The sequence below is a fragment of the Asterias amurensis genome, chromosome 3 (assembly GCF_032118995.1).
Source record: "Asterias amurensis chromosome 3, ASM3211899v1".
In the NCBI taxonomy this organism is placed as follows: Eukaryota; Metazoa; Echinodermata; class Asteroidea; order Forcipulatida; family Asteriidae; genus Asterias; species Asterias amurensis.
The window spans coordinates 22861807-22887395 of record NC_092650.1 but is presented as its reverse complement, the minus strand read 5'-3'; the positions used below and the strand labels follow the sequence as shown (position 1 = coordinate 22887395).

General features: G+C 38.7%; 1 protein-coding gene across 3 annotated transcripts in view; it reads left to right on the top strand.

Moving 5' to 3' along the window:
- Positions 1-25589, top strand: part of LOC139934618 (uncharacterized) — a 95195-nt gene that overhangs the window by 37489 nt on the left and 32117 nt on the right. For all 3 annotated transcript variants that reach the window (XM_071928909.1, XM_071928907.1, XM_071928908.1), the window contains exon 3: positions 15902-16727. In XM_071928909.1, the coding sequence (XP_071785010.1) occupies positions 15902-16727 (826 nt within the window). The remainder of the gene's footprint in view (positions 1-15901; positions 16728-25589) is intronic.

Here is a 25589-nt window from a genome sequence, read left to right as displayed (position 1 = left end):
CCCTCTAGTTCTTACATATAACTCTATGACAGTTCTTATATATTACTATATGACAGCTCCCCATTACTCGTTACCAAGTAAGGTTTTATGCTAATAATAAATTTTAGTACATGTAATTACCAATAGTGTCCACTGCCTTCAAAGTTTGTGTCTACAAGCCCTGAGGTCTTGTGGATTCTTACCCAAAGTTGAAGCCCTGCATAAATTACGCACACCCTTTAAAAAGGCTAAATCCATGCATATTGTAACTGGGAAGGATGCATTAGGTTTTAAAATGGACTATATATGTGTTCAGCTTGATCTTCTTTAAATAGAACCATCAGCCCCAGCAACAGGAACGAAATGCATGAAGACATTTACAATATTAATGCATTGATGGACGTGCCTCTGCACATAGTTGGCACACAATCAACTGTTCCTTGTCGTTAACGTACAAGCCGCCACTGGAGAATTAAGACCCAAATGGGCGATGGGAGAGGAGCATCTGAGATTACATAGCTGTGGTTGTCTTCAAGATTTGTACTTTTCCAAACCTCAAGGAAACTTACCCATGTTGTCCTGAGTGGTTACCAAATATCAAACATACTTTCTATGTTCCTGTCTGTTTTTTTTATCATACACATCCATTCAGAGTTGTGTCTGGGTGTTCACCGTCTCTTTTACGCAAAACCTTGCCCCTAATCATGTGACATAGAAAGTGTCTCTATAGTCTGATGAATTCAAATGTAATTGTTATACCTCGGTAACAAACTGCGAAGTTTGATTGGTCGAGAACCAATCACATGACGCGCAACAAAAACGCATGTTACATGGCTCGACGGGCCGGGTAACATGATGGTGATGTACACCGGTGTACATCACTTTGATCGTTCCCAGCGTCGGTCGATTTCCAGCGCTCTGTACGAAACAACAGTGGGTTCGAGGGAATTGTTTCTTGTTCGTCGAAATAATGTTTGAAGATGTCAACAGAACTTCGAGAAGAGGAAAAACAATTAAACAAAGGTATAACAAAACAATTGTTGCACGCTGTGACTGGGGTCCATGGGTTTTGTACACCCTCGAGGGGAAAGGGTTCGCCGAGGGTGCCATTTTCCCCCTCGGTGGTACAAAACGCCATGGACTGATGGACCCCGTCACAGTGGGCAACAATTGTATAGTGGTAACTTGTGATCAAGCATGTCATTGTGCCAGATAAATGGCTTATTTGGACACACTTTTCTGTGCTGGAGAGCTTTTGAACATCGAAAGGTAATTAAAGACCAAACTCTTCACACCCAGTTTCTTTTATGTCTTTATATCCTTATCTCATCGCCAGATAGCTTGATCAAATAGTGATGATGATTTTGTCACAATCAGTCAGGTTTTTGTACGCATTTAATGCGGTGTTGACATAAAATGGGAATGTTTAGCAATACGTCCTGATAAAGAGCTTATTTTTTCATTGGGAAATTGTAATGTTCTATAGATGTTGAGGCTGTATTAATGCACTAGACTCTGTTCTGGTATTGTCAGACTGTTATAAAGACAGTGGACACTATTGGTAATTGTCAAAGACCAGTCTTCTCACTTGGTGTATTTCAACATTGCATAAAATAACAAAACCTGTGAAAATTTGAGCTCGATTGGTCGTCAGAGTTGCAAGATAACTATGAAAGAAAAAAAACACCCTTGTCACACGAAGTTGTGTGCTTTCAGATGCTTGATTTCGAGACCTCAAATTCTAAATCTGAGGTCTTGAAGTCAAACTCGTGGAAAATTACTTCTTTCTTGAAAACTACGTCACTTCAGAGGGAGCCGTTTCTCACAGTGTTTTATACTACCAACCTCTCCCAATTACTCGTTACCAAGTAAGGTTTTATGCTAATAATTATTTTGAGTAATTACCGGTAGTGTCCACTGCCTTTATATTAAAGCCATTGGACCCTTTCGGTACACAATATTGTCCAAGGCCCACACTTCGTGTATCACAACTTCTATATCAAATAACAAACCTGTGAAAATTTAGGCTCAATCGGTCATCGGAGTCGGGAGAAAATAACAGGAAAACCCACCCTAGTATCCGCGCGTTTCGCCGTGTCATGACATGTGTTTAAAATAAATCCGTGATTCTCTCTATCGACAATTGATATTGTTTTACTGTTTTCTCAAAATGTAAAGCATTTCATGGAACAATATTCAAGAGAAGTCTTTCACCATTACCTTCTGTAAACCCTGTAAGTTATTTGTAAATCTGTGGACTTTTTTGTTTCACTATCGAAAGGGTCCAATGGCTTTAAAGAATCTTTTGTAGACTTGTGTCTGGTGTGTTTGTCATGTGTAATGTACTCAACCAACCCTTCATCATTCAGCAAGAAAGCAGAGCAGGGGGTCTCTAAAAGCCGCTGAACATCAGCTGTGCAGTCGGTTCACCGGAGTTTTGTACGTCCGTCGAAACGTTCCATAAATTGTTTGAATATTGTGAATGATCGTGGCCTTAGGGACTGCCTTGGAAATGCCATGAACTTTAAGGGATCATATATTTAGTCTAGTAAATGTCATACATTAAAGTTGGGTAGGGATAAATTAGGTCTTCATTTTATTTTGTGTGCGTGACCTCACATGACCTCTACTTCCGGTCGTAACGGGCCAAAAACGGAAGTGCCCTGTAACTCAAAAGTGGTAAAAGTTATGAAGTTGCTTTACAAGGCAGAGGTGTCTAGCAAGGGTGGGCAGTTCAAAAAAATATTGATGACGTCACAAATTGCAACAGCGCCCTCTAGCGGCAGGTTGAAAACTCTTCAAAATGGACTTTTTGAAGATGTCTGTGGTGAAGTTTTTTCTAATCACTTTAAATTTTACACACACGCTAACGGTCAGGCAGGCATCATGTGTGTGAAGTTTTAGATCAATGACGTCATCGGGAGTCACGTGACGCGGCCTTAAAGGTGCACTTTTTGAACTAATATAACTCCCTAAGTAATTATGCGATCATGTTGAAACTTGATAGGTTGTTGGATATTGACAAGTTCTTATGAAATGTGAAATGATGTCATGATGACTTCACATGATTTTTTATGATTTTTTCAATTTTTACACCTTTAACACATAAATTGCTATCTGAACATGGAGTATAATACAAATTATTTTTTTATTTATGCCACATTTGGCAAATTGCTTTGAATACCCAACAAATTTGAAACTCAGTTGAGAAATTTGAAATTTTATTGACGAAACAGCTCTGCATTTGTGCACAAATGCAATTTAGCTCTAGTTTAATTTTATTTTAATTTTAACTCTTTTGACATTCCAAATATGAAATCAAGAATAAAGAAATCATCACAATCACTATAAAACAGAGGGTTTGGGTGTTTTTGATGTTTTCAATAGTTTTGTCAAACAAATTTAACTCCTAGATGACATTTTCTGTAAACTTTTTCAAACAACTAAGCACAGTGTAGCCCAAGTAAATATTTGAAGAATTGTTCTAGCTTTGCCAACATGAATAAAAAACTTCTTTAAACATCTTTTCAAACCTGTACATTTTGAAAAAAATATCAGCTGAAAAGGTTGTTTTTTATGAAGAAAAAAGGAAAAAACTTGTCGGGCGGGGACGATCAACAATTTTTATTTTTATGTGGCCTAAAGGGAAGGTATACATTTGGTAATTACTCTTAAAATTAATTGCATTAACAACTTTTGTAAGGAATGAGGTTTTGTAAAAGGATTATAAGTTTTTATAGCACAAAGTCTGAATCTGAGAAGCGTTACTGTCAGTAACTTCTCAGTTTGTGTGGATTCCTATTAGGACATACATATTCACTCCAGATTTTGACTAGATCTCATACACGCTACCAACATGTTCATTTCCCGCTGCCAAAACATAGGATTCGAACTGTCTCTAGCTGCCGGGCAACCTCAATAGTCTAGTTGGTAAGACACTGCTCTAGAATTGCAAGGGTCGTGGGTTCGAATCCCACCCGAGTAACATGCCTGTGATATTTTTTCACAGGACTCTGGAAAGTACTGAGTATACAGTGCTAACACACATCGGTGTATGGGTAAAAACCAAAATTAATATTCTTTATCCTCGATGCAAATTCAACATCTATTACATGTTCATTTCAATGTATACATTTATATTTATTATAGGATTAAAACAGTTGAATGGTTCCTGATCCAAGAGCCAAAGGTATACCAAAGATATGCATTTAAAGACATACATGTAGCAAGTATGAATAGTATATGAAAAACAACAAATATTTTTTACTGTCAACAGTAAAAGCCTAAACCTTTAGACTATTTTAAAAAATTTCTTCACAGCTGAGCTTAAAGCGTTAAATAAGAGACACTGTTATATAAAAATTTACCGAACAAACTGTCAGTCACTGTATAATTGATTGGCATTTCATTCGGAACAGCTGATCTGCCCATTGCTAAGTATGCATGCAGCCCATGCAAGTATGAACAAGAATAATACAAAAATCATGATAATTTTTACCGTCTCGATCTCCAGGTCGGAAATGATGTATACATTTAGACAGTTGTGGAGGAAACCATATGCCTCGTTCTTTTCCCCCCCGTTTGCCACCTTTTCACCTGTCAATAGACCCCCCCCCACTTCCGACATTTTCACAAAGGCGACTCGCTGATAGGGGTAGTCAGAGTCAGTGAGGGGACGATGAAACGATGGCGGCTGGACAAAAGGCTGCGTCGTCCTGAACGATGGTCGCTTTGAATCACGCTATTACGCGTATATTGATCATGACTTATTACCTTCAGATAAACTCATAGCCTACTGTTACTGTAGTGGAATATCGTAGCGTCATACGTTATCGACCCTCATATGTTTTCGAAGCCCAACTTTGATTCCCGTTCACCGCGAGATTGTGCAAGCTGCACTGGTGACAGAAGCTATGCAGTTTACTCACGGTCTGTATTTTCATCAGGCTTAATCATGCTGAGAATAAAGTTTCCTGTCGTTGGTTATGCTTAAACATTTATAAAATGATTGGTTTTTGGTACAAATCACTAGTGCATTATGCCAACATTCAAATGAGTCAAAGAAACATCATCCAACCTCGAAAGCTCAAAACAAAATTACTATCTGCTAGATTGAGTTTCATTCTGCTTAATAGTCACTAGATGGATCACGTGAGGTGGTTACTATTTGGGATTCTATGGTGTGCCAATATGGGGAAAAAGTTAAAATATTTTAAGTGAAAATGACAAAAAAGTGTAGTGTTATTGTTAAAAAAAATTGATAGATGATTTGAAAAAAAAAAAAAACATTCAGTTTTTGATTGGGAACAATTTTCCTGTTATCCTACTGAAAACACATGACACCAGGATACATCATACAATGTAGTCTTCCTGTGCATATTCGCCAAGCTAATTCTTTACAATGTTTTAAGTCTCTGTAGAAAACTCATTTGTTTAAAGCTGCTTTTTTGTAATTTGCTTATTTGTATCTTGTATCTTTCTCTTATTGTTTATTCTATTGTTTTCTTTATGCGCTTAGAGGCATTTTGCATTAGGCGCTTGCTTTACACATGTCTTATTATTATTATTATGTTTCATGGCTACTGTTCATTGGAGTACGCAACAAAAAGTGCGGCTGAATTTCTGAAGAAACTGATGTTTGGCTCCCTCAAAATTAATGTGTGATTTTGTTTTCCTTCACACAAAAATGCTCAGATAATGTACATGTACATTAACCCTAAAATACAGTGCATAATGCTAAATTCAAAAACACTAAAAAAATACATGGAAGTCTCACAGCTTTTCACAGTGAAGGGAACATTATCCATTTAACTCTTGAACTTTTATCCTCTGCTCAATTTGATATGGGGTTTCCCAAGGCTCCTCCTATAATAACACTCCTACAGCAGTGTAATTTCCTTAAAGTCTGAGCATCAATCTTGAACAATTTCTCTAAACCTCTAGGCAAATAGGACCAATTCTTTAGGGCCTATCATCCCAAATACCAAAGTTGGATGTCAACAATCCCCCCTCTCTTATTGGTTATTGGGCCCTCGAATCTGGCTTTGATAGAATGATGTAAGGACCTGCAAAGTATTAAAGGCAGTGGATTGGTAATTACTCGAAATAATTATCGGCATAAAACCTCACTTGGTAAAGAGTAATGGGGAGAGGTTGATAGTATTAAACATTGTGAGAAACGGCTCCCTCTGAAGTGACGTAGTTTTCGAGAAAGAAGAAATTTTCCACGAATTTGATTTTGAGACCTCAGATTTAGAATTTGAGTTCTCAAAATCAAGCATCTTGAAAGCACACAACTTTGTGTGACAAGGGTGTTTTTTCTTTCATATTAATCTCGCAACGCTGACAACCAATCAAGCTCCAATGATCACAGGTTTGTTATTTTATGCAAATGTTGAGATACACGAAGTGAGGAGACTGGTCTTTGACAATTACCAATAGTGTCCAGTGACTTTAATGAGGCAGACGCTCTGTTTTCTCTCCTAAGTCTGGTGAACCCATAATATAACTTTTCTACTTGCCAAGTGATAATTTAGCAAGAATGATCATCCATGGTGCAGACTTCAGTCGCCAATTTCATTGACTTGTGATTTGACTTGACTTGAGGGAAAATTACTTTAAGACTTGACTTGACTTGGGGAAAAATTACTTGTCACTTGACTTGAGTCAGAAATACATGACTTAATAATAACAGCGCCTTATCTAGTTTTGTAAAACGCTCCAAAGCGCTTGACAAAAAGCTCTTTAAGCAAGACACTTAACCATTGCTTCGTCCTTCAGATGGGGTGTAAAGCCATTGGTCCCGTGTGTTGTAAAAAATAACCCGGGTGTTCCTGATTGTGGCTGCTGAATGCGTCGCAGCACCTTGTAAACCCTTATAATGTGGATCTCAGAATTCATTTAACTTCAATAACATATCTTTCTGTAGAAATGTATTTACTAAGCTCTTTGGATCCCTTGTTTGAAGATACATGTACGTGCGCTACAAATGTATATATTAGACTTTACTAAGATATTATTAAAGACAGTGGACACTATTGGTAATTGTTAACTTAGTAATTGTCAAAGACCAGTCCTCACAGTTTATCTCAACATATGCATAAAATAACAAACCTGTGAAAATTTGAGCTCAATCAGTCATCGAACTTGCGAGATAATAATAAATTAAAAAAACACCCTTGTCACACAAAGTTGTGTGCATTTAGATGGTTGATTTCGAGACCTCAAGTTCTAAATCTGAGGTCTCGAAATCAAATTTGTGGAAAGTTACTTCTTTCTCGAAAACTATGGCACTTCAGAGGGAGCCTTTTCTCACAATGTTTTATACCATCAACCTCTCCCTATTACTCGTCACCAAGAAAGGTTTTATGCTAATAATTATTTTGAGTAATCACCAATAGTGTCCACTGCCTTTAACACTGCCATGGTGGCATTCCCTCTTTAATCTCACCCCACACTGCACGCACGCTGAGACGCTGCATTGAAAGTGTCAAAATATTCATTAAGAGCGGTGCCGAGAAATTGATAACATTTGACTCGCATAATCTGGTGGAACATTGCAGCTGTTGTCCGCAGACGGCAAAATCCCACAACATCGAACTGAGTTAAAGGGTTTGGGTTTTTTATTGTGCGACACAAAACACAAAGTCCACAGATTTACATTAAATTTACACAGTTTAAAGATATCGATGGTAGAAAGCTTCCCTTAAAATATCACTTGCTGAGATGCTGCCAATTGTTTTTAGAAATCAGTAACAAAAATCACAAAAATAGTTTTAGTCTTGTTGAGATGAAAATTACTTTAGCATGTACAACAGATTTGTGCGCCTCTCCTGAAAACATTGCTCTGTGATTTTCACCTTTTTCCCCCTCAAAACATTGACAACTAATTAAGCTGAAACTTCTATTGGTAAATTTACATCATACATCTTCATTCACAGCGAGTAGGGATACATGTCATGGCCAGAAACGTGATCAACATCAAAACCCTTTAATGTCGCTTGTCCTTAGTGGATAACAAACATGATTATAAATTTGATCATTTTGTTTCCGATGTTCTGTTTTTTTGTTCTGTGCAGGGGGAGTGTTGTTCTTTGTTTACACAACTGTAATTCTGAGGTTTCAAACATAATTGGATTTGGGAAGAACATATATATTTCATTCCAATCAACTTCTTGTCTCAATTAAAGACAGTGGACACTATTGGTAATTGTCAAAGACTAGTCTTCACAGTTGGTGTATCTCAACATATGCATAAAATAACAAACCTGTGAAAATTTGAGCTCAATCGGTCGTCGAATAATAATGAAAGAAAAAACACCCTTGTCACATGAAGTTGTGTGCTTTCTGATGCTTGATTTCGCGACCTCACATTCTAAACTTGAGGTCTCGAAATCAAATTCGATGAAAATTACTTCTTTCTCAAAAACTACGACACTTCAGAGGGAGCTGCTTCTCACATTGTTTTATACTATCAACCTCTCCCCATTACTCGTCACCAAGAAAGGTTTTGATGATAATCATTTTGAGTAATTACCAATAGTGTCCACTGCCTTTAACACACCGTTGTTACTCAGCCTGTGAAAATGTCACCAGATTAAAGTGATTACTATACCCCAAAAAATGAAAGTTTTTTTTACAAGGATCTTGTGCAAATCTATAAATCTATTACTTTTACAGGAAAAACAATGTTGAACAAGGCCCTGTTTTATTTGGTTGGACCTAAAGAGCAATAAAGACAGTTCTAAGTTTCCTGAGTTTAAAATCATTTGTGGCATTCTTTTAAAATATCCATTCGTACATCAATCATTTAAAGAACCTCATTGGTGTTTACCACATCGGCCTACTATTTCAGGTAATGAAACCAAGGTTGCCCCATAAGTTCAAAGGCAGTTGACACTATTGTAATTGTCAAAGACTAGCCTTCACAGTTGGTGTATCTCAAGATATGCATAAAATTCCAAACCTGTAAAAATTTGAGCTCAATTGGTCATCGAACTTGCGAGATAATAATGAAAGAAAAAACACCCTTGTCACCTGAAGATGTGTGCGTTTAGATAGTTGATTTCAAAACCTAAAGTTCTAAACTTGAGGTCTCGAAATCAAACTTGTGGAAAATTACTTCTTTCTCAAAAACTATGGCACTTCAGAGGGAGCTATTTCTCACAATGTTTTATACCATCAACCTCTCCCCATTACACCAAGAAAGGTTTTACGCTTATAAAGACAGTGACCACTGCCTTTCAACAACTAAGGAAAACAAAGGATGCTTGCTATGCGAACCAGAAACAACAGAAACAGTGCTTGTTTTTGGTTCTTTTACGTGCACTACCAATCCTAGTACCCGGGGTCGATTTCACAAAGAGGTCTTAACTCTTTGTGAAATCCACCCCTGGGTCTTACAGCTTAATGTCCCATCCGAAGGCCCAACATGGGGAACTCAGGCTGAAATGTGAAATGTGCACTGGACATTACAGCAAGCAATTATTTTGATGCATCAATAGATAAGTGTAGACATGGACCATTGCCATCAACATCAATACATTTGCTTGCTATAATGGCGCCCATGTGGATTTCATGTACCAACATGAAGGCGAGCAGAGTATACTGTTTGAAATGTCGAGACCAAATTGACTCTTTTCAGAGTCACCACTCCTTCAAAAGAGATTTTACTCGTGGTTGTACCCGCAAGTTTACTATTCATATTTAAAATAGTTACTCTTAGATACAGCACTGTCCCCACCTTGCGCCTTGGCCACTCTATAGCAACTTGAGTCTGGGCGTCGGACTTGAGATTTGACCCCAAAGACTTGACCCCAAAGACTTGATCTCAAAAACTTGATGACAATCTCTCTGCTATACATGAAAGTGGTTCAATTACAAATCATCCTGTGTGTTCTTATTTGTGCCTAAAATGCACCGTCTATAGAGATGGAAAGCATGAATGCTTAAATATTTAAAGTTTGGGGTTCTTTCAGCGGAAGGAAGGGAGGATCGTATGGTATTATTTAATTTGTTGTGTCCTTGTGAATGGAAACCAAAGAATCTTCAAGAAAGCTCTGTAATTTGTAAACTGTAGGCCTAGAGAAACCTTTGAACATTTGAGGAAGTATACATGTATGAAAGATATGTTGAGATGGTGGGAGAAACTCCAAAGGAATACACACAGGGATTCAGTGTCTTGAAGGCATGAAAGAATAACTCTACTCTCTGGTATGATTGATTATTGTACGGAGTTTCATCTTTGAGAGGGCGAGGCCATTTTCATTTTGCAAAGGGTTCCACCGGACAATCAGAAAGTCTATTTTTGAAGAGTCCTTGAAGGCAGTGGACACGATTGGTAAATACTCAAAATAATTGTTTACTCAAAAAACCTTTCTTGGTAACGAGTAATGGGGAGAGGTTGATAATATAAAACATTGTGAGAAACGGCTCCCTCTGAAGTAACGTAGTTTTTGAGAAAGAAGTAATTTTCCACGAATTTGATTTCGAGACCTCAGATTTAGAATTTCAGGTCTCTAAATCAAGCATCCAAAAGCACACAACTTCGTGTGACAAGGGTGTTTTTTCTTTCTACGAGGAAGTAACAAAATTGATAGATTGTTATCCTATAACATCAGTTATACCACTAGGATTCGAACCAGGGTAAAAAAAAAAAATGCGTTTAACAAAATGTAAAACTCAATCCTTAATAAACACAGGTACATATTTCCTGAAGGAGTTGGAAACTATGTAAACATTAATGTATTTCTAGCTCTCTCAGTGAGGGAGTAACAAAATCCAGAGACTGTTATCGTATGACATCTCAATTCTGTAGATTGAGAACGTGATATTAGACTTAAATACATACAAAGATGATCGCACAACGATGATTAGTAGAACAGCAGATGTCCTCTCCTAGCTCTGTGACTAACTCGTTAATGCGTGGACCTAAAACCCATGGTTTCCTCATCATGGAGAATCTTTCATAATTTATATGTGTGGGGAAGTCCTTGCTCTTTGGTCGTGCATCCGTTTTGGGCAATGGTCGTGTCATGGAGATGTTTTCTGTTTTAGTTCATACGATGATGCTCGTTACCTGATGTGTGAAGTGGGGATTTGTGAAAGGTTTCGTCAGGAAGAAAACAAAACGACTGCCTGCTTTCAGGCAGTGACATTATCCTGCAAATATTGTGATGTCAATAATAATTTCGCTGACTTTTTTAGGTGCTCATTCAATTGTAGGCTCTTACAATAATTGAGCCAATTAAGGTGACTTTATATTAAAACAGAATAATATAATAATATCAAAGTCTTATAGCGCAGGTATCTACCAAACAAGGTAATCAATGCGCTGAGTATATACAAACTTTCAGAAATACAGCATAGGTGATTGCAATGATGAATTCTGAGACCCAATTATTTAGCACCTTCTAAGGGTTTACAAGGTGCTATGGCGCATACAGCTGCCACAGCCAGGAACACCGGGGCGAACCCCTTCTCTTTTTGATAAATTCACTGGGTTCTTTTAAAATGCATTGCACAACACATGGGACATACGGCTTTACGTCCCATCTGAAGGGCGAAGCAATGGTAAAGTGTCTTGCTTAAGGACACAAGTGTCACGGCTTGGGATTCGAACCCACCTTATGCTGATCAGAAACACCAGAGATTGAATTGGGTGCTCTTAAAGGAACACGTTGCTCTAGATTGTAACCGTTTGTTATAAATTGCATGTGGGTAGAAAGATGTTATAAAAGTAAAATACAATGATCTACACAAATATGCCTCGAAATTGCGTGGTTTTCGTTTTACCTCGTCGACTAACACGGTCGGCCTTTTATGGATGTCAAATTTTTGACTCCCATAAATGGCCGACTGTGTTGGTTCGCGACGTAAAAGGAAAACCGTGCAATTTTAAGTGATACTTGTGTGGATCATTATAGTCTACTTTAAAAACAACTTTCTAACCATATTTCATATGCATTTCATAACAAACGGTTTCAAACGCTTTTTAAAGACCAACTCGTCCGATCCAAAGCAATGTGTTCCTTTAACTGCTCGGCCACAACACTTACAAAAGTGAAATTTTTTGTTAGCCAGTTGTTTGTGCATTTGTTGGTTTTAATAAAATGTAAAAGTGATCAAAAGTCATTGAGTACACACACATGTATGTTAAACACAAGCTGATAAGCTGGGGTGGAGAAGACCTGATAACAAACCAATGGGCCAATCACATGGTGAACTGCTGCTTATAAAACTTATGCTAAGACCTAAACATCCATTGAACATGTGGCACATAATGTACAAGACTTTGTCAGCAAGTTGGAGAGATATTTCATTCTGCTCTACCAGCCAGGCTCCCAATGTCAGCCTTTAGTGGGTGTTACTCATGTCTCCTTATTGAGTGTGAAGGGGGATTTACCCTGTTTCAGCCCCAGGAGTAGGTGGCAACATGCCCCTGGTGGCATTTGATCCGGATCGATAGCCCAAATCAGTAAAGTGTAGCCGTCACCTTAAACTGGTCGGCCGTGGCCTTGTGATCTTATGCAGTCTCTCATGACAATAAATAAATACATTTAAAATTTATGTAAATATGCTTGTGTTTTTGGCACGGAACAAATATTTTGATATATCTATGAGTTGATGGAACTACTGTAAATGGAACCTTGCTCTTGTAAGTTGCAAAAAAAAGTGGAAGAAATTATGTTAATTTGCAGGTATTTTTGGACAATGGTATTGAGATATGATCAACTGTTGGTTTGTTTGTTTCATGCGAGGCACTCAAGAGTGTTATATCTGGCCTGTGAAAATTCATTTCTGTGCGTCAGTATTTTTTAGCATACACGTCCCCCGTCACCAATAAATCTGAGATATTATTCACACATGGCATCTCTGGGAAGGAGAGTGTTTAGCAATACCGGATTATCCACCCCAGATGACCCTGGCACTGGATTCAGTGGTCTGGCCTCAGACTACCCGCAGGGTCATCTTTTGACATTATCAGCATCCGCTGCGGTACCAATCTCCTTAGAGTCGTAGGGGGCGATCGCGATCTCTCCGTTCTTTCTGCGAGGATCCCTCTTTCTCTGCATGCTCTGACTTCAGGGATTGCTGACGCGGTAAAATGGAATGCCCCAACGGTGGGCTCTCCTCAGACGACGAGGGGAGAAGTGGGTTAATGCATTCTGGGAGATTTTCTCGTGATAATTGGAGACGAGTCAATCCAGCTCTCGGTGACGTCAAATTGTAAACCCAACTGACTCTATCGCTCTCTCTCTCTCTCGCTAATTTTGTTGAAATATTGCTTTCTGAATGTTAAAGTTCTTTTTTTTGTCTATGATAATCCAGAAGAATTTGATGCGGTTGTTTCCAGATGACGCAGGTTTCTACAAGAAAAAAAAAACTGCATTATTTACAGACTGTTAAATTACTGCAAACAAAATGTGATGCCCACTAAGACTTTTCTACAATTGTAGGCTTTGGTAGTTAATTGAACCAAAGTGACTATAATTTTTTAACAAAGGTGTAATTTTTGTCTTGCTAGTTTTGTGTTATTTGGTTGCTACATTGCTATATATTCTACTACCACAGAGTAGATTTTTTGATGTTTTAGAGACTTCTCAGTTCTGAAACAACTGTCCTGCTTTTTAACTACTACCATGGTGGAAGGTAGAAAATCGGCCGGGACTATTAGTTTTGTGTTTGTTTCTTTGTGTGTTTGTTGGTTTTGATAAAGGTCAAAAGTAAACAAAAGCCACTCAGATGTAAACTGCAAGAGCTGATAAACATTAAAGATGCTATGTCAGATTTTTGGCCGATTTGACCCACAAATTTTGATTTAAAATTCAATAGGTATTTCGATGGGGGTTGAGAAAGTTACAAGCTTTCATTTGAGCCATTGCTCGAAAAAGTCCGCCAATTATTAGTAGCAGTGAAATAAAGTGCTCAAAATTATTTTTTGTCGGCATCCCGACAATATAGCCAGTGACCAATTCTTATGTGTTTTTTAAGAAACGTTTTTAATTTTTGTCATGGTTCCTGACCATTATAAGTAAAAGTTAAATTTTTTTTGTTTGAGCGGGTGATACTCTTTGAAATACCGGCCATTCACTCAAAAAAATCTATTTTTTAATGTTTGGGGCCAAAAAATCTGACATAGCATCTTTAAAGGGTTTTTTGTATGATATTTCGTCTTCAGATAACGTAGAGAACTTCTTCTGCCTTGCCTCCTTCTCATGATCATTTTGTTCTGGCGTAAATCCTATAACCATACGGCCAGACATGTTAATATCTCAAAACAAAAAAGCAACTGCCGTCGAATCTTGCAGCAGGTACTCCATCAAACGCTCTGGCAGTTCATGTTATTTCTACCTCTATGGTTATATTAAATAATGGTTTGAGGTTCATCATGCTCTCAGCAGGCATTGTCTTTGTTATTTCCTGTCTCGTTTTTCCAAACGACTGCAAAATGAGAACTTTATCAAATTCGGTTGTGTAGGGTCATAGAATTTGTCTGAGTGTTTTTCGGAAAAACACTTTTGAATTTGGGTGGTATGCCTGATCCAGTGTAGCATAATCAGTTTACTGACTGCAGTCCTAAAGTCCAACAGAATCAAACACAACTTGCAGTTGGAATTTGATGAGCTGGGTGTATGATTAGGGTTAGGAAATACCACCACCACGCATGTAACTTCATCGTTGAGAGGGCAAGGCCATTTTCATTTTGTAAATGGCACTTCCATTGGAAAATCTTAAAGTCTATGGGAAGTTTGAAGGGGCACCAAGGCCAAGATGAGGAGCAACTAGAGGTTGTGTCCTTTATGGCCTCTGTGTGATTCCATACCTGGAATACAAAAGCTTAATAATTGCAATTTCATATTTAAATTGATCAAAGGGTCATTAAAGGGAAGGGACATGTTTGGTAATTATCAAAGACCAGTCTTCTCACTTGGTGTATCCCATCATATGCATAAAATAACAAGCCTGTGAAAATTTGGGCTCAATCGGTCATTGAAGTTGCGAGAAAATGATGAAAGAAAAAACACCCTTGTTGGCCGAATTAGTGTGCTTTCAGATAGGAATAAAAGACTTCTAGCTAGAAGTCTTTTATTATTTAAATGACAAATTACCTCTTTCTCAAAAACTACATAACTTCAGAGGGAGTCGTTTCACACAATGTTTTATACTATCAACAGCTCTCCAATGCTCGTTACCAAGTCAGTTTTTAAGGTAATATTTGTTTTGAGTAATTACCAAACTTGTACCCTCCCTTTAAGTGAAAAATGTGTATCAATTTAGAGAAACAAATTTCCAAATCAACAAATGGTGTTCTACTAAAGACCACTCTTGATCAATAAACTTCATTTACCAGGAGCTTCAAAATATGCAAAAGCAAATTGATAAAATCCATATGAATGGCACTGATGTTCTTACAGTCCTGAGTGGAGGAATTTGTATTCAGGGTAAATAACTGGATTGATGTTCAGTTTTAAAGAGCCAATAAAGGATGATCTCAATATGTCAACTATTACCTTTTTATTGCCAAATAGACATCGCAGATACCGGTTAATAACCATTTTACTCTCAAAATTTGCATTTAATAATAAATAACTTGAGTCAAAATGCACCCGGCCGCGCGGCTTTTTCAGCTGAGAGTCAAAAACGGCTTATCTATTATAATGACCCTGGAACCCAGTGACGATTATCCCCTATTGGTTTTGAACACAGTTCTCCAGCTTTGGCATTTCAACACCAAATAGCAGCCACTGACGTCACGATTCCTTTGTCGCGCGGGCTTGTTTGACCCCATGTTTTTCAGAAATTTGGCTTTTAGTGTTTAAATAAAAATGTATCTACTGAGGAAGAACTTGCAGGGAATGCATTTGTTGTATGATGACTTAATGCTCTCATATAATGTGTTTGTCTTTTGAATTCCTTCCAGGTATTTATCAGGGACAATGGGTCGGCGGAATGCGCCATGGCTGTGGAATACGCAACAGTGTGCCTTATGGGATGGCGTCCATCGTACGACCGGCCCTCCGTACCTCTCTCACCTCACTGCGAAGTGAACACGAGAATGGATCAATTGCTTCCGTCCCGGATAACTTCGGCCAAAGAGGGGGTTTCGTTCTGGACATCTCCGACGACGGGACAACGGACACAGAGTCTCGGGGCGGAACATTTAAACGCACGGACGCTGCGCGCGTGAGTAAGGCCTTGATTGGGCTAAGAACCAAACGCAAGAAGGACAAGAATGGCTCCTCAAGTCATCATAAGGATAGCTCCGACAGCACGCAGGGGAGCGTGGCGTCCTTCCGTCCGCGACTCAACCATCAGGACTCGTTGAAGAGCAACGAGAGCGAGAGTCGGATGAGCTCCAGCTCGCTGCAGTCCTCTGTCATGGACAGCGACTTCAGTCATCCGAGTCACCTGCACGACGAGGAGGCGACGGGAGACATCACTGAGGTGTTCCTCGGTGAGTGGAAACAGGACAAACGCTCCGGGGTTGGGATCAGCCAGCGCTCGGACGCCTTCCAGTATGCTGGGGAGTGGCACCAGAACAAACGGCACGGCTACGGCTGCCTCACGTACCCCGACGGTCACAAGGAGGAAGGGAAGTGGAAGAACAATATCCTGGTGGCCTCGGGAAAGAAGAAACTGTTTGTGATCGGATCCAAGAGAATCAGCGACAGGGTGGAGCGGGCGGTGGAAGCTGCGAATCAAGCGGCGAATATTGCCAGACAAAAAGCTGACCTCGCTATATCAAGGTAGGTCAACCAGAGCCGAAAGCAGGCGGTATCTGAAATCAAAGTTTCTCTATATCCTTATCATCTTCAAAGGGTCTCTCTATACACTTGGTAATGAAAACTTTTCACGTGGAAGCACTGCAGTTATTTGAAAAGATATCAGATTTTCCCCCTAAAAATTTGAATCTGAGAAGCGTTTACCGTGGTTATGTTCTCAGATGGAGTATTCCAATTGCAGAATCTTCCTACGTGGACATAACCGTTCCAGATTGTCAGCAATATCTTGAAAAAATATGGGTGCGTTCGATTAGCTTCCCTGGGTAGACCTGATCTGCCCCGGTGCGTTTGAACAGCTTTGACGTCATTCTAGGGGCTCACCCCAGTCAGCCCCAAGTGCTCTGCTTGTGGAACGGGACACTGGGGGCTGGCCCGGTCACCACGAGAGGGTGAGTGATCGTTCGATTAGCTCTTGTCAGGGGGTCACTCGAATGAGCACCGCAGGGTGGACCCAGGGAAGCTAATCGAACACACCCAATATAGGATTGAAACAAGCACTGGGTTCCAACTACCAAATGCATACAATCTCTTTAAACTTGAGTCCTTATGCCTATATTCCAGTGCTGATGCTTCTCTCCAAATAAAGAGGCAAGGTACTTTTTCCTCAGTCAGGGAAAAAGTTCTCCTTTGAGGGATTATATCAAATTCTACTGAAAAATCCCCCAGGGGACTTTGGCAACAACCAGGGACTTTGGGGCCAAATGCTTCCATGCGGCTGCGATAAGTACAATGTATCAATCGTGACTAAAAGTAAATTTTATAAAGATAAAAGGCTCCCACCAGTCTGCAGAAAATCGTAATATGTGGACTTGAGTAAAAAAGTAAAAAATATAACAAAATGTCTGGTCAAGTCAATATTTTGACTGCAATCTTGCCGATTTTACCTTCCAAATAAGAGGGAGCTCATACCCCAAAATTGATAATAATACACTTTTACACTTTATCACTGATGCAATTAGTAAGTGTATGTATTTAGTAACTTTTTTGCCAGGGATTTTTTTTTTGTAAGGTACGTATTTCAGTTGTGGCAGTCAAGTGATCATTAATGCTTGGAGGAGGGGTCTGATAATGCTATTTCCTCAAACTTAAACTGTATTTCAGTCAGATGTTCACTTTGTACAAACTTTTTAAAAAGTGAGCTTTTAGATTACACATAATCTTTTTGTAAATTACTTGTGGAAAAAAACAAAATCATTGCAAGACTCAATTACCTTTTCTTAAAGGCTCCTGGCCCGGGCTGTCCATCTTCGATTATATCGTTTACTGCACCCCCAAAGCCTTGGTTAGGATTCATGTAACAATTACGTGCTCTCTGCCTTCGTTAGTTACTCGCGTCGTTGGACGAGCGGTTCATCCCCCTGGGGTTACGGGGTGAGGGCGGGAGGGATGGTTTCAGAAATTTGATTTTGAGTGGCAGAAGAAGCCTGGGTTGATTAAATCGATGATGCGATAACCGTTTATGTATCGTGCCTTCCTGATTTTGCATGTGAAAGTCTTTAGTGAAAGCATGCACGCTGTTTTCGTGGGCGTTGCGGTTTTGTAGAATTCTCATGGTCACAATTAATGAAAATGTAAATAACATTAAAGACAGTGGACACTATTGGTAATTGTCAAAGACTATAGTCTTTCTCACTTGGTGTATCTCAACATATGCATGAAATAACAAACCTGTATAAATTTGAGCACAATCAGTCGTCGCAGTTGCAAGATAAATAGTGAAAGAAAAAACACCTATGTCACATGGAGTTGTGTGCTTTGTGATGCTTGATTTCGAGACGTCAAATTCTAAATCTGAGGTCTCAAAATTAAATTCGTGGAAAATTACTTCTTTCTCGAAACTACATTACTTCAGAGGGAGTTTCTCAGAATGTTTTATACTATGATCAACCTCTCCCCATTATCTCGTTACCAGGTAAGGATTTACGCTAATAATTAATTTGAGTAATAATGTCCACTGCCTTTAAAACTGCTTGAGGAGTTTGAGCTGTTTTGAGTTGGGGAATGTTGATTTTTCTTATGTGTCTAAGATTGATTCATGTTTACACTAGGTATCCATGCTCTGTGTTGTATATTTTCAGACATGGAAATCTTTTAGACACTTATCCAAATTCAGACATTTTTGTTGTCTGCATGATTTGGTGAACAAAAATTGTTGTTGTTTTCGGCAGTGTAAAGGAATTGTGCTCTTTGTATTTCTCTAGTGTTGAGGATGATATTTTCAGTAGTTATCAATGTTTTGTGTTGTACTTTGGGAAATGGGAAATTTTGTTTTATGTCTGCATTTAATTTAAGCTATACAAAAATGTTCATTGTTTTCTTCAGATGTATGTGAAGGATTTCTGCTCTTTGTTTTTCTCTAGCGTTGAGTTTATAATGTTTTCAATAGGTATCAACGCTCTGTGTTGTCCTTTCAGAAATGGAAAATTTCAGATGTTTTATCCGAATTCAGACCTTTTTATGTCTGCATTTAAAGGCAGTGGACACTATTGGTAATTACTCAAAATAATTATTGGCATAAAACCTTACTTTGTAACGAGTAATGGGGAGAGGTTGATGGTATAAAACATTGTTAGAAACAGCTCCTTCTGAAGTGACCTAGTTTGGGAGAAAGGAGTAATTTTCCATGAATTTCGAGACCTCAAGTTTAGAACTTGAGGTCTCGAAATCAACCATCTAAACGCACACAACTTCGTGTGACAAGGGTGTTTTTTTCTTTCATAGTTATCTTGCAACTCCGACGACCAATAAAGCTCAAAGTTTCACAGGTTTGTTATTTTATGCATGTTGAGATACACCAAGAGAGAAGACTGGTTTTTGACAAATACCAATAGTGTACACTGTCTTTAATTCGAGCTGAACAAAAATGTTCATGGTTTTCATCAGACGTAAATGTAAAGGAATTCTGCTCTTTGTGTTTCTCTAGCGTTGAGGATAATATTTTCAGTAGTTATCAATGCTCTGTGTTGTATTTCCAGAGATGCAAAATGTCAGATGTTTTATCCGAATTCAGACCTTTTTGTTGTGTCTGCATAAGTGGTGAACAAAAAGAAAAAGTACCAATGTTTTTTTTTCCCAGATGTAAAGGAGTTCTGCTCTTTGTAATTCTGCTCTTTGTTTACTCCAGCGCTGGGATATTATTTTCAGTAGTTATCAATGCTCTGCGTTGTATTTTCAGAGATGGGAAATTTCAGACACTTATCCATGCTCAGACCTTTTTATGTCTGCTTTTTAAGCTGAACAAAAATGTTCATTGAATCCTGCTCTTTGTGTTTCCCTTAAAGCGCTGAGGATATTGTTCTCAGTAACCCATGTAGGGGTTACTCTAGGTAGTAATTCCATCATTTTACCATACCTCCTTAAAAATTGGGTCCTAGCTAAATCATAAATTTTTATCCGAATTTCCAAGCAGTCAAATTTAATAGATTTTACAAAGATAACCAGAGACCCAAATACTGGCAAGCTTAAAGGGTCTATGTACTTTTTGTAGGACAAAAACCACAATGTCCATAGATTTACACTAAACTTACACAGTTTGAAGATAATGGTAGTAGAAAGCTTCCCTGAAAATATTACTTGCTGAGGTGCTGTAGTTTTTGAGAAATGAGTAAAACAATGTCAAGAAAATAATTTTCCTCAGTGATCATGAGACGAAAATTTTAGAATGTAAAAACATATTTTCATTACATGGTTTTACTCATTTACCAAAAACTACATGTACTGCACCTCAGCAACTAATATTTTAAGGTTCGCTTTCTACTATCATTATCTTCAAACGGTGAAGTTTAATTTTAAATCTGTTAACATTGTGTTTTGTGTTACAAAAAGTACCCGAACCCTTTAAACCAAAATGTATAATGTAGTGTTTGTTGGTTTGGTAGCCCAAATAAGTTAAGTGGAACCCTCACCTTAAAGGCAGTGGACACTATTGGTAATTGTCAAAGACTAGCCTTCACAGTTGGTGTATCTCAACATATGCATAAAATAACTAACCTGTGAAAATTTGAGCTCAATTGGTCATCAAAGTTGCGAGATAACAATGAAAGAAGAAAACACCCTTGTCACACGAAGTTGTGTGCGTTTAGATGGTTGATTTCGAGACCTCAAGTTCTAAACGTGAGGTCTCAAAATCAAATTCGTGGAAAATTACTTCTTTCTCGAAAACTATGGCACTTCAGAGGGAGCGGTTTCTCACAATGTTTTATACCATCAACCTCTCCCCATTACTCGTCACCAAGAAAGGTTTTATGCTAATAATTATTTTGAGTAATTACCAATAGTGTCCACTGCCTTTAAAGTGGCTGTCTGTGACATCTCATAATTTTTCTTTTTCCTTTTTTTTTCCTTCTTTTTCTTACAATAAAAACAAATCTGTAAAAGGGACTCATGCAAAATTCATGGTTTTTTTTCATGGTATTTCATTTCACCCATACACTGATGTCTAAAAACTGACGATGACTAGAGCAAGCCAGTCGAAACGTTTTTTAACCATGTTTTTTTAAATTGTTCTGATGTCTCAGCCTGTTCGACAACCTCTGGAAGACTCTTCCATAAAACGGTCTAGTCTGTTTTAAGCACTGTACCAAGACTATATGGAAGCCCCCAAAACAGGTCAATACAAGAGCTACTGTTCCCACTAATCCCCCCTCCCAACTGTCAGTATTTTTACAAGAAAACTCTCAGATTGTAAGCTTCACTTTCTGAAGGAAACTAAAACTCAGAATATTTTTTTAGGGGGTCAACCAACAGAAAGTAATTCACACGTCGCAATGCTGTTGCAAATGCATATAAAAAGTGAATGAGTTTGCCAGTTTACGCAAAACCCTCTTTAAGGCAGTGGCCACTATTGGTAATTGTCAAAGACTAGCCTTCACAGTTGGTGTATCTCAACATATGCATGAAATAACAAACCTGTGAAAATTTTGAGCTCAATCGGTCATCGAACTTGCGAGATAATAATGAAAGAAAAAACCACCCTTGTCACACGAAGTTGTGTGCGTTTAGATGGTTGATTTCGAGACCTCAAGTTCTGAATCTGAGGTACCGAAATCAAATTCGTGGAAAATTACTTTTTTCTCAAAACTATGGCACTTCAGAGGGAGCCGTTTCTCACAATGTTTTATACCATCAACCTCTCCCCATTACTCGTAATCAAATAAGGTATTATGATAATAATTATTTTGAGTAATTACCAATAGTGTCCACTGCCTTTAAAGAAACCAATATATAATCTTCTTTGACAAGGCTGAATGTCACGAAAGCATAAAATCCCCCCTCCATCCAAGTAAAGGCAAGAACCTCACACCCTTGTAACCCTTCAATGGAAACATTTTCCGCCCGTGCCATGTTTTTTAGACAAATTCTCAACATGTCTAGTCAGTAAGATTACGGAAAACCCTCGCCAGCAACGGAGGTCACGGTTCTAGCCAATCGTCAGCTTGTCGTGGGCTTAAACGTCAACCTCAATTAGCAGCAGTACATATAGATAGAACTCAGCCAAAGAACATAACTGTCAATTGTTATCGCTTCATCACGCTCTGTCAATAGATCCTGTACGGTTTAGGGTTATTGCCCTACTTTTTATAATAATGTCATCGTTTGTCATCATCTGGCTCGTCCCTCGGTCCATCGGAGAGACAGAAATGCCACCCTCCTCTGGAAACCCCCTCGACAAGGCCACATGTTTGTTTTTTTACCCCGTTGCCATGGTTACTGATGTATTCGATTCTACTACACTTGAGTAGGTATCATGTCGTCAAGCCGTCTGCATCAACCCATGTTTTTGTCATGCCGTCGTGTCGGTCGAACACATGTCTCCCTGTGGTGATGTGCAAAAAAAAGTCTGGAACGTTTTTTTTTTTAATGCAGCCATCCTGTTTCCATAGCAACCGGTCTGATTTGCAGCGTGTGAAGAGAAGGATAAAGACAAAAAAAATCTGCGTGTTGCACAAATGCCATGGGGCACTGTATCCCATCTGCACAGCTACAAAGCACGGTGATCTTTAGCCGCCGACACGCTTTGACATTTTCACAAGTGGCTGGTCATGTGTACTCAGCCATGTTTGAATCTTTCTTTCCTTTCTCTTCTTTTTTTTCTTCTCATGTCTGTGTCGTTCCATCATGTACTCTGTGTGTCGATATTATACATATATAAGGACGTTGAGTCGTGTTAGACATTGCCCAATTACAAGACTGCCATGGCAAGTAATTGATTCCCGGTCATTGGGGCTTGGGTGTTTTTCTTTAGATGGACGCCCCGCTGTGGTTGTACATTACGAGCCGGCTCGGGTTTATGTATTGGAAAATACCTCCATCCTAACTGTGCGCTGCTTTGTCTGGCTCCCTGCCTCCACACAGACCAAGAATAGCTCTAAACTATCAACCCCTATGGAGAGGGACCAGGCTAACTTCCCATGAGCCTTGGTTTGGTTACATATTAAAAAACAAGATGGATGCCATGATTGTGGAACAATTTACATGTACTTCTTAACAGTCATCAGGCATCATCTTTTGAATCCTTCAAAGCCATGTTAACAACTCAGTTGCTTTTTTATGCTGAGTTATTTTTTAGATTCTCTTGTACAGGGCTTTGAAACTTTTGTAAAAGGTACTTTTTAGATGTTTTTATTTTTAAAGGTTTTTGGATTCTGATCCTGATACTCCAAACATATATATTGACAAATATAGGGAGACCTCCAACATATAGGGCTACTGTAGCTCAATTCCTAAAGCACCAGCATGTTAATCCAGAGGTCGTTGGTTTGAGTCCCACTCTAGTAAATTCTTCTTTGTTCAAACCCAAAATTATTATTATTATTATTATTATTAAGATTGTCATTTTTGTGATGCTGGAAACATTTTTATATATTTGGTTTATGGTAACACCATTTGTGTATCTACTTGCCAGGTAGATTTTGTTCTTAGAGAACTGTCTTGCTTAATTCTACTACCGCGGAGTAGATTGTTCAGGTGTCAGGAGACTTCTCAGTTCAAACAAGAAATGTCCTGCTTATTAAATATTACCTGGGCGGATGGTAAAGAAATAGGCTGGGACTACTACTTTATCTTATATGATCGTAACTAACTGTACTACCGGGGAGTCAGTTCTTGGGTTGGTCTCAAACAATACATATAGCATGGCATTTTGGCTGGTAATTTTTTGTTTACAATTCAACCCAATTTTTTATTTATTTTTCGCTTTAAAGTTGATGTGCTAAAGAGCTTCTTTGATTTAAAAGGCACTGGGCCTGTATATGTTTCTGAAACGAATGTATGTTCTTAAAAAAAAAAGAATTCAATAAATGTATTTGAAGAAAATGGGGGGGGGGGTCTGGTGTGGACCGATGATGTATATATTGTGACCTAATTTAACTGGTCATTTCTATTATCATGCTAACCCCCGCCCCTCCAGCAGTAACACATATGAGAACATGTTATATTTCATCACTTCACTTAGAATTCCCTATTATTCAAACTGTCATATCTAGTAGTCACCAAAAATGATAATTTGTGGTAAAAAAAGGAAGTCGAGTTCCTAGCGTTGTCTCTTAGAGAAGCAACCATTTTCTATGAATGATTTTTGGGGTTGAACAAAGAATTGACTAAAGTGGGATTCGAACCAACGACCTCCAGATTAATGTGCCGGCGCATATTATGGCTTCTGACTGGCACCCCCGAACAAAGATATTGACAAAATAGGGACACCGCCAATATAGGGCTAGATAGCTCAGTTGGTAGAGCGCCGGCACGTTAATCCGGAGGTCGTTGGTTCGAGTCCCACTCTAGTCAATTCTTTGCTCAACCCCAAAAAACATTTCAAAATTTACCCAGTCAGTTTCCCTTGTGGTTTATATTGATATCATTTTCTATGAACTCTACGAGTCGACGTAACCATTTCAAGGATATGATTACTTTGTTTGTTTGCTTGTTTTGAACAGTGTATGCTGCAAGTGCTGTTTGTGAGTTTAGTTACGTTGTCCAATCTCATTCAATATCCGCCTCGCTGATTGTTAATGCTACTTCCGATAATTGAATAAACCTCAGCAATTTTTTCTTTTTTTGGGAGAGGGTGATGAGGGTATTTTTTGTCTCTCCTCGAACACGTTGCTGGTTACTGTCAAAAGTCCAAGGCAATTTCTCGTTTTGAAGATCGTGGGATGTAAACACGATGAACAATTTGTCGCCCACACAATCAGACACATGGCTGGCATCAAACGAAAACCAATTTGTGCGCCATTGTTATGCCACGAAACCTGGCGTCTGACGTTACAGACCAAATAGACATTGCTCAGGGGGGTCAACGTATTTTTAGAATCTTCCGTTTGCAATTGATGGATGAACAGACAGAATCTTCAGTTTGCCGATCCCTCTCCTGTGCTGAATTATGCACTGAAAGCATACCTGTGATGTTTAATGTGAATAATTCACCACAGTAGGCCTACATCATGGGGGGGCGGGGCTGGGAGGGGGCCTAGAACCTCCACTTACAGGCAGTGGACACTATTGGTAATTACTCAAAATAATTATTGGCATAAAACCTTTCTTGGTGACGAGTAATGGGGAGAGGTTGATGGTATAAAACATTGTGAGAAACGGCTCCCTCTGAAGTGCCATAGTTTTCGAGAAAGAAGTAATTTTCCACAAATTTGATTTCGAGACCTCAAATTTAGAATTTGAGGTCTCGAAATCAACCATCTAAACGCACACAACTTCTTGTGACAAGGTTTTTTTTCTTTCATTGTTATCTCGCAATTTCGATGACAGATTGAGCTCAAATGTTCAAAGGTATGTTATTTTATGCATATGTTGAGATACACCAACTGTGAAAGC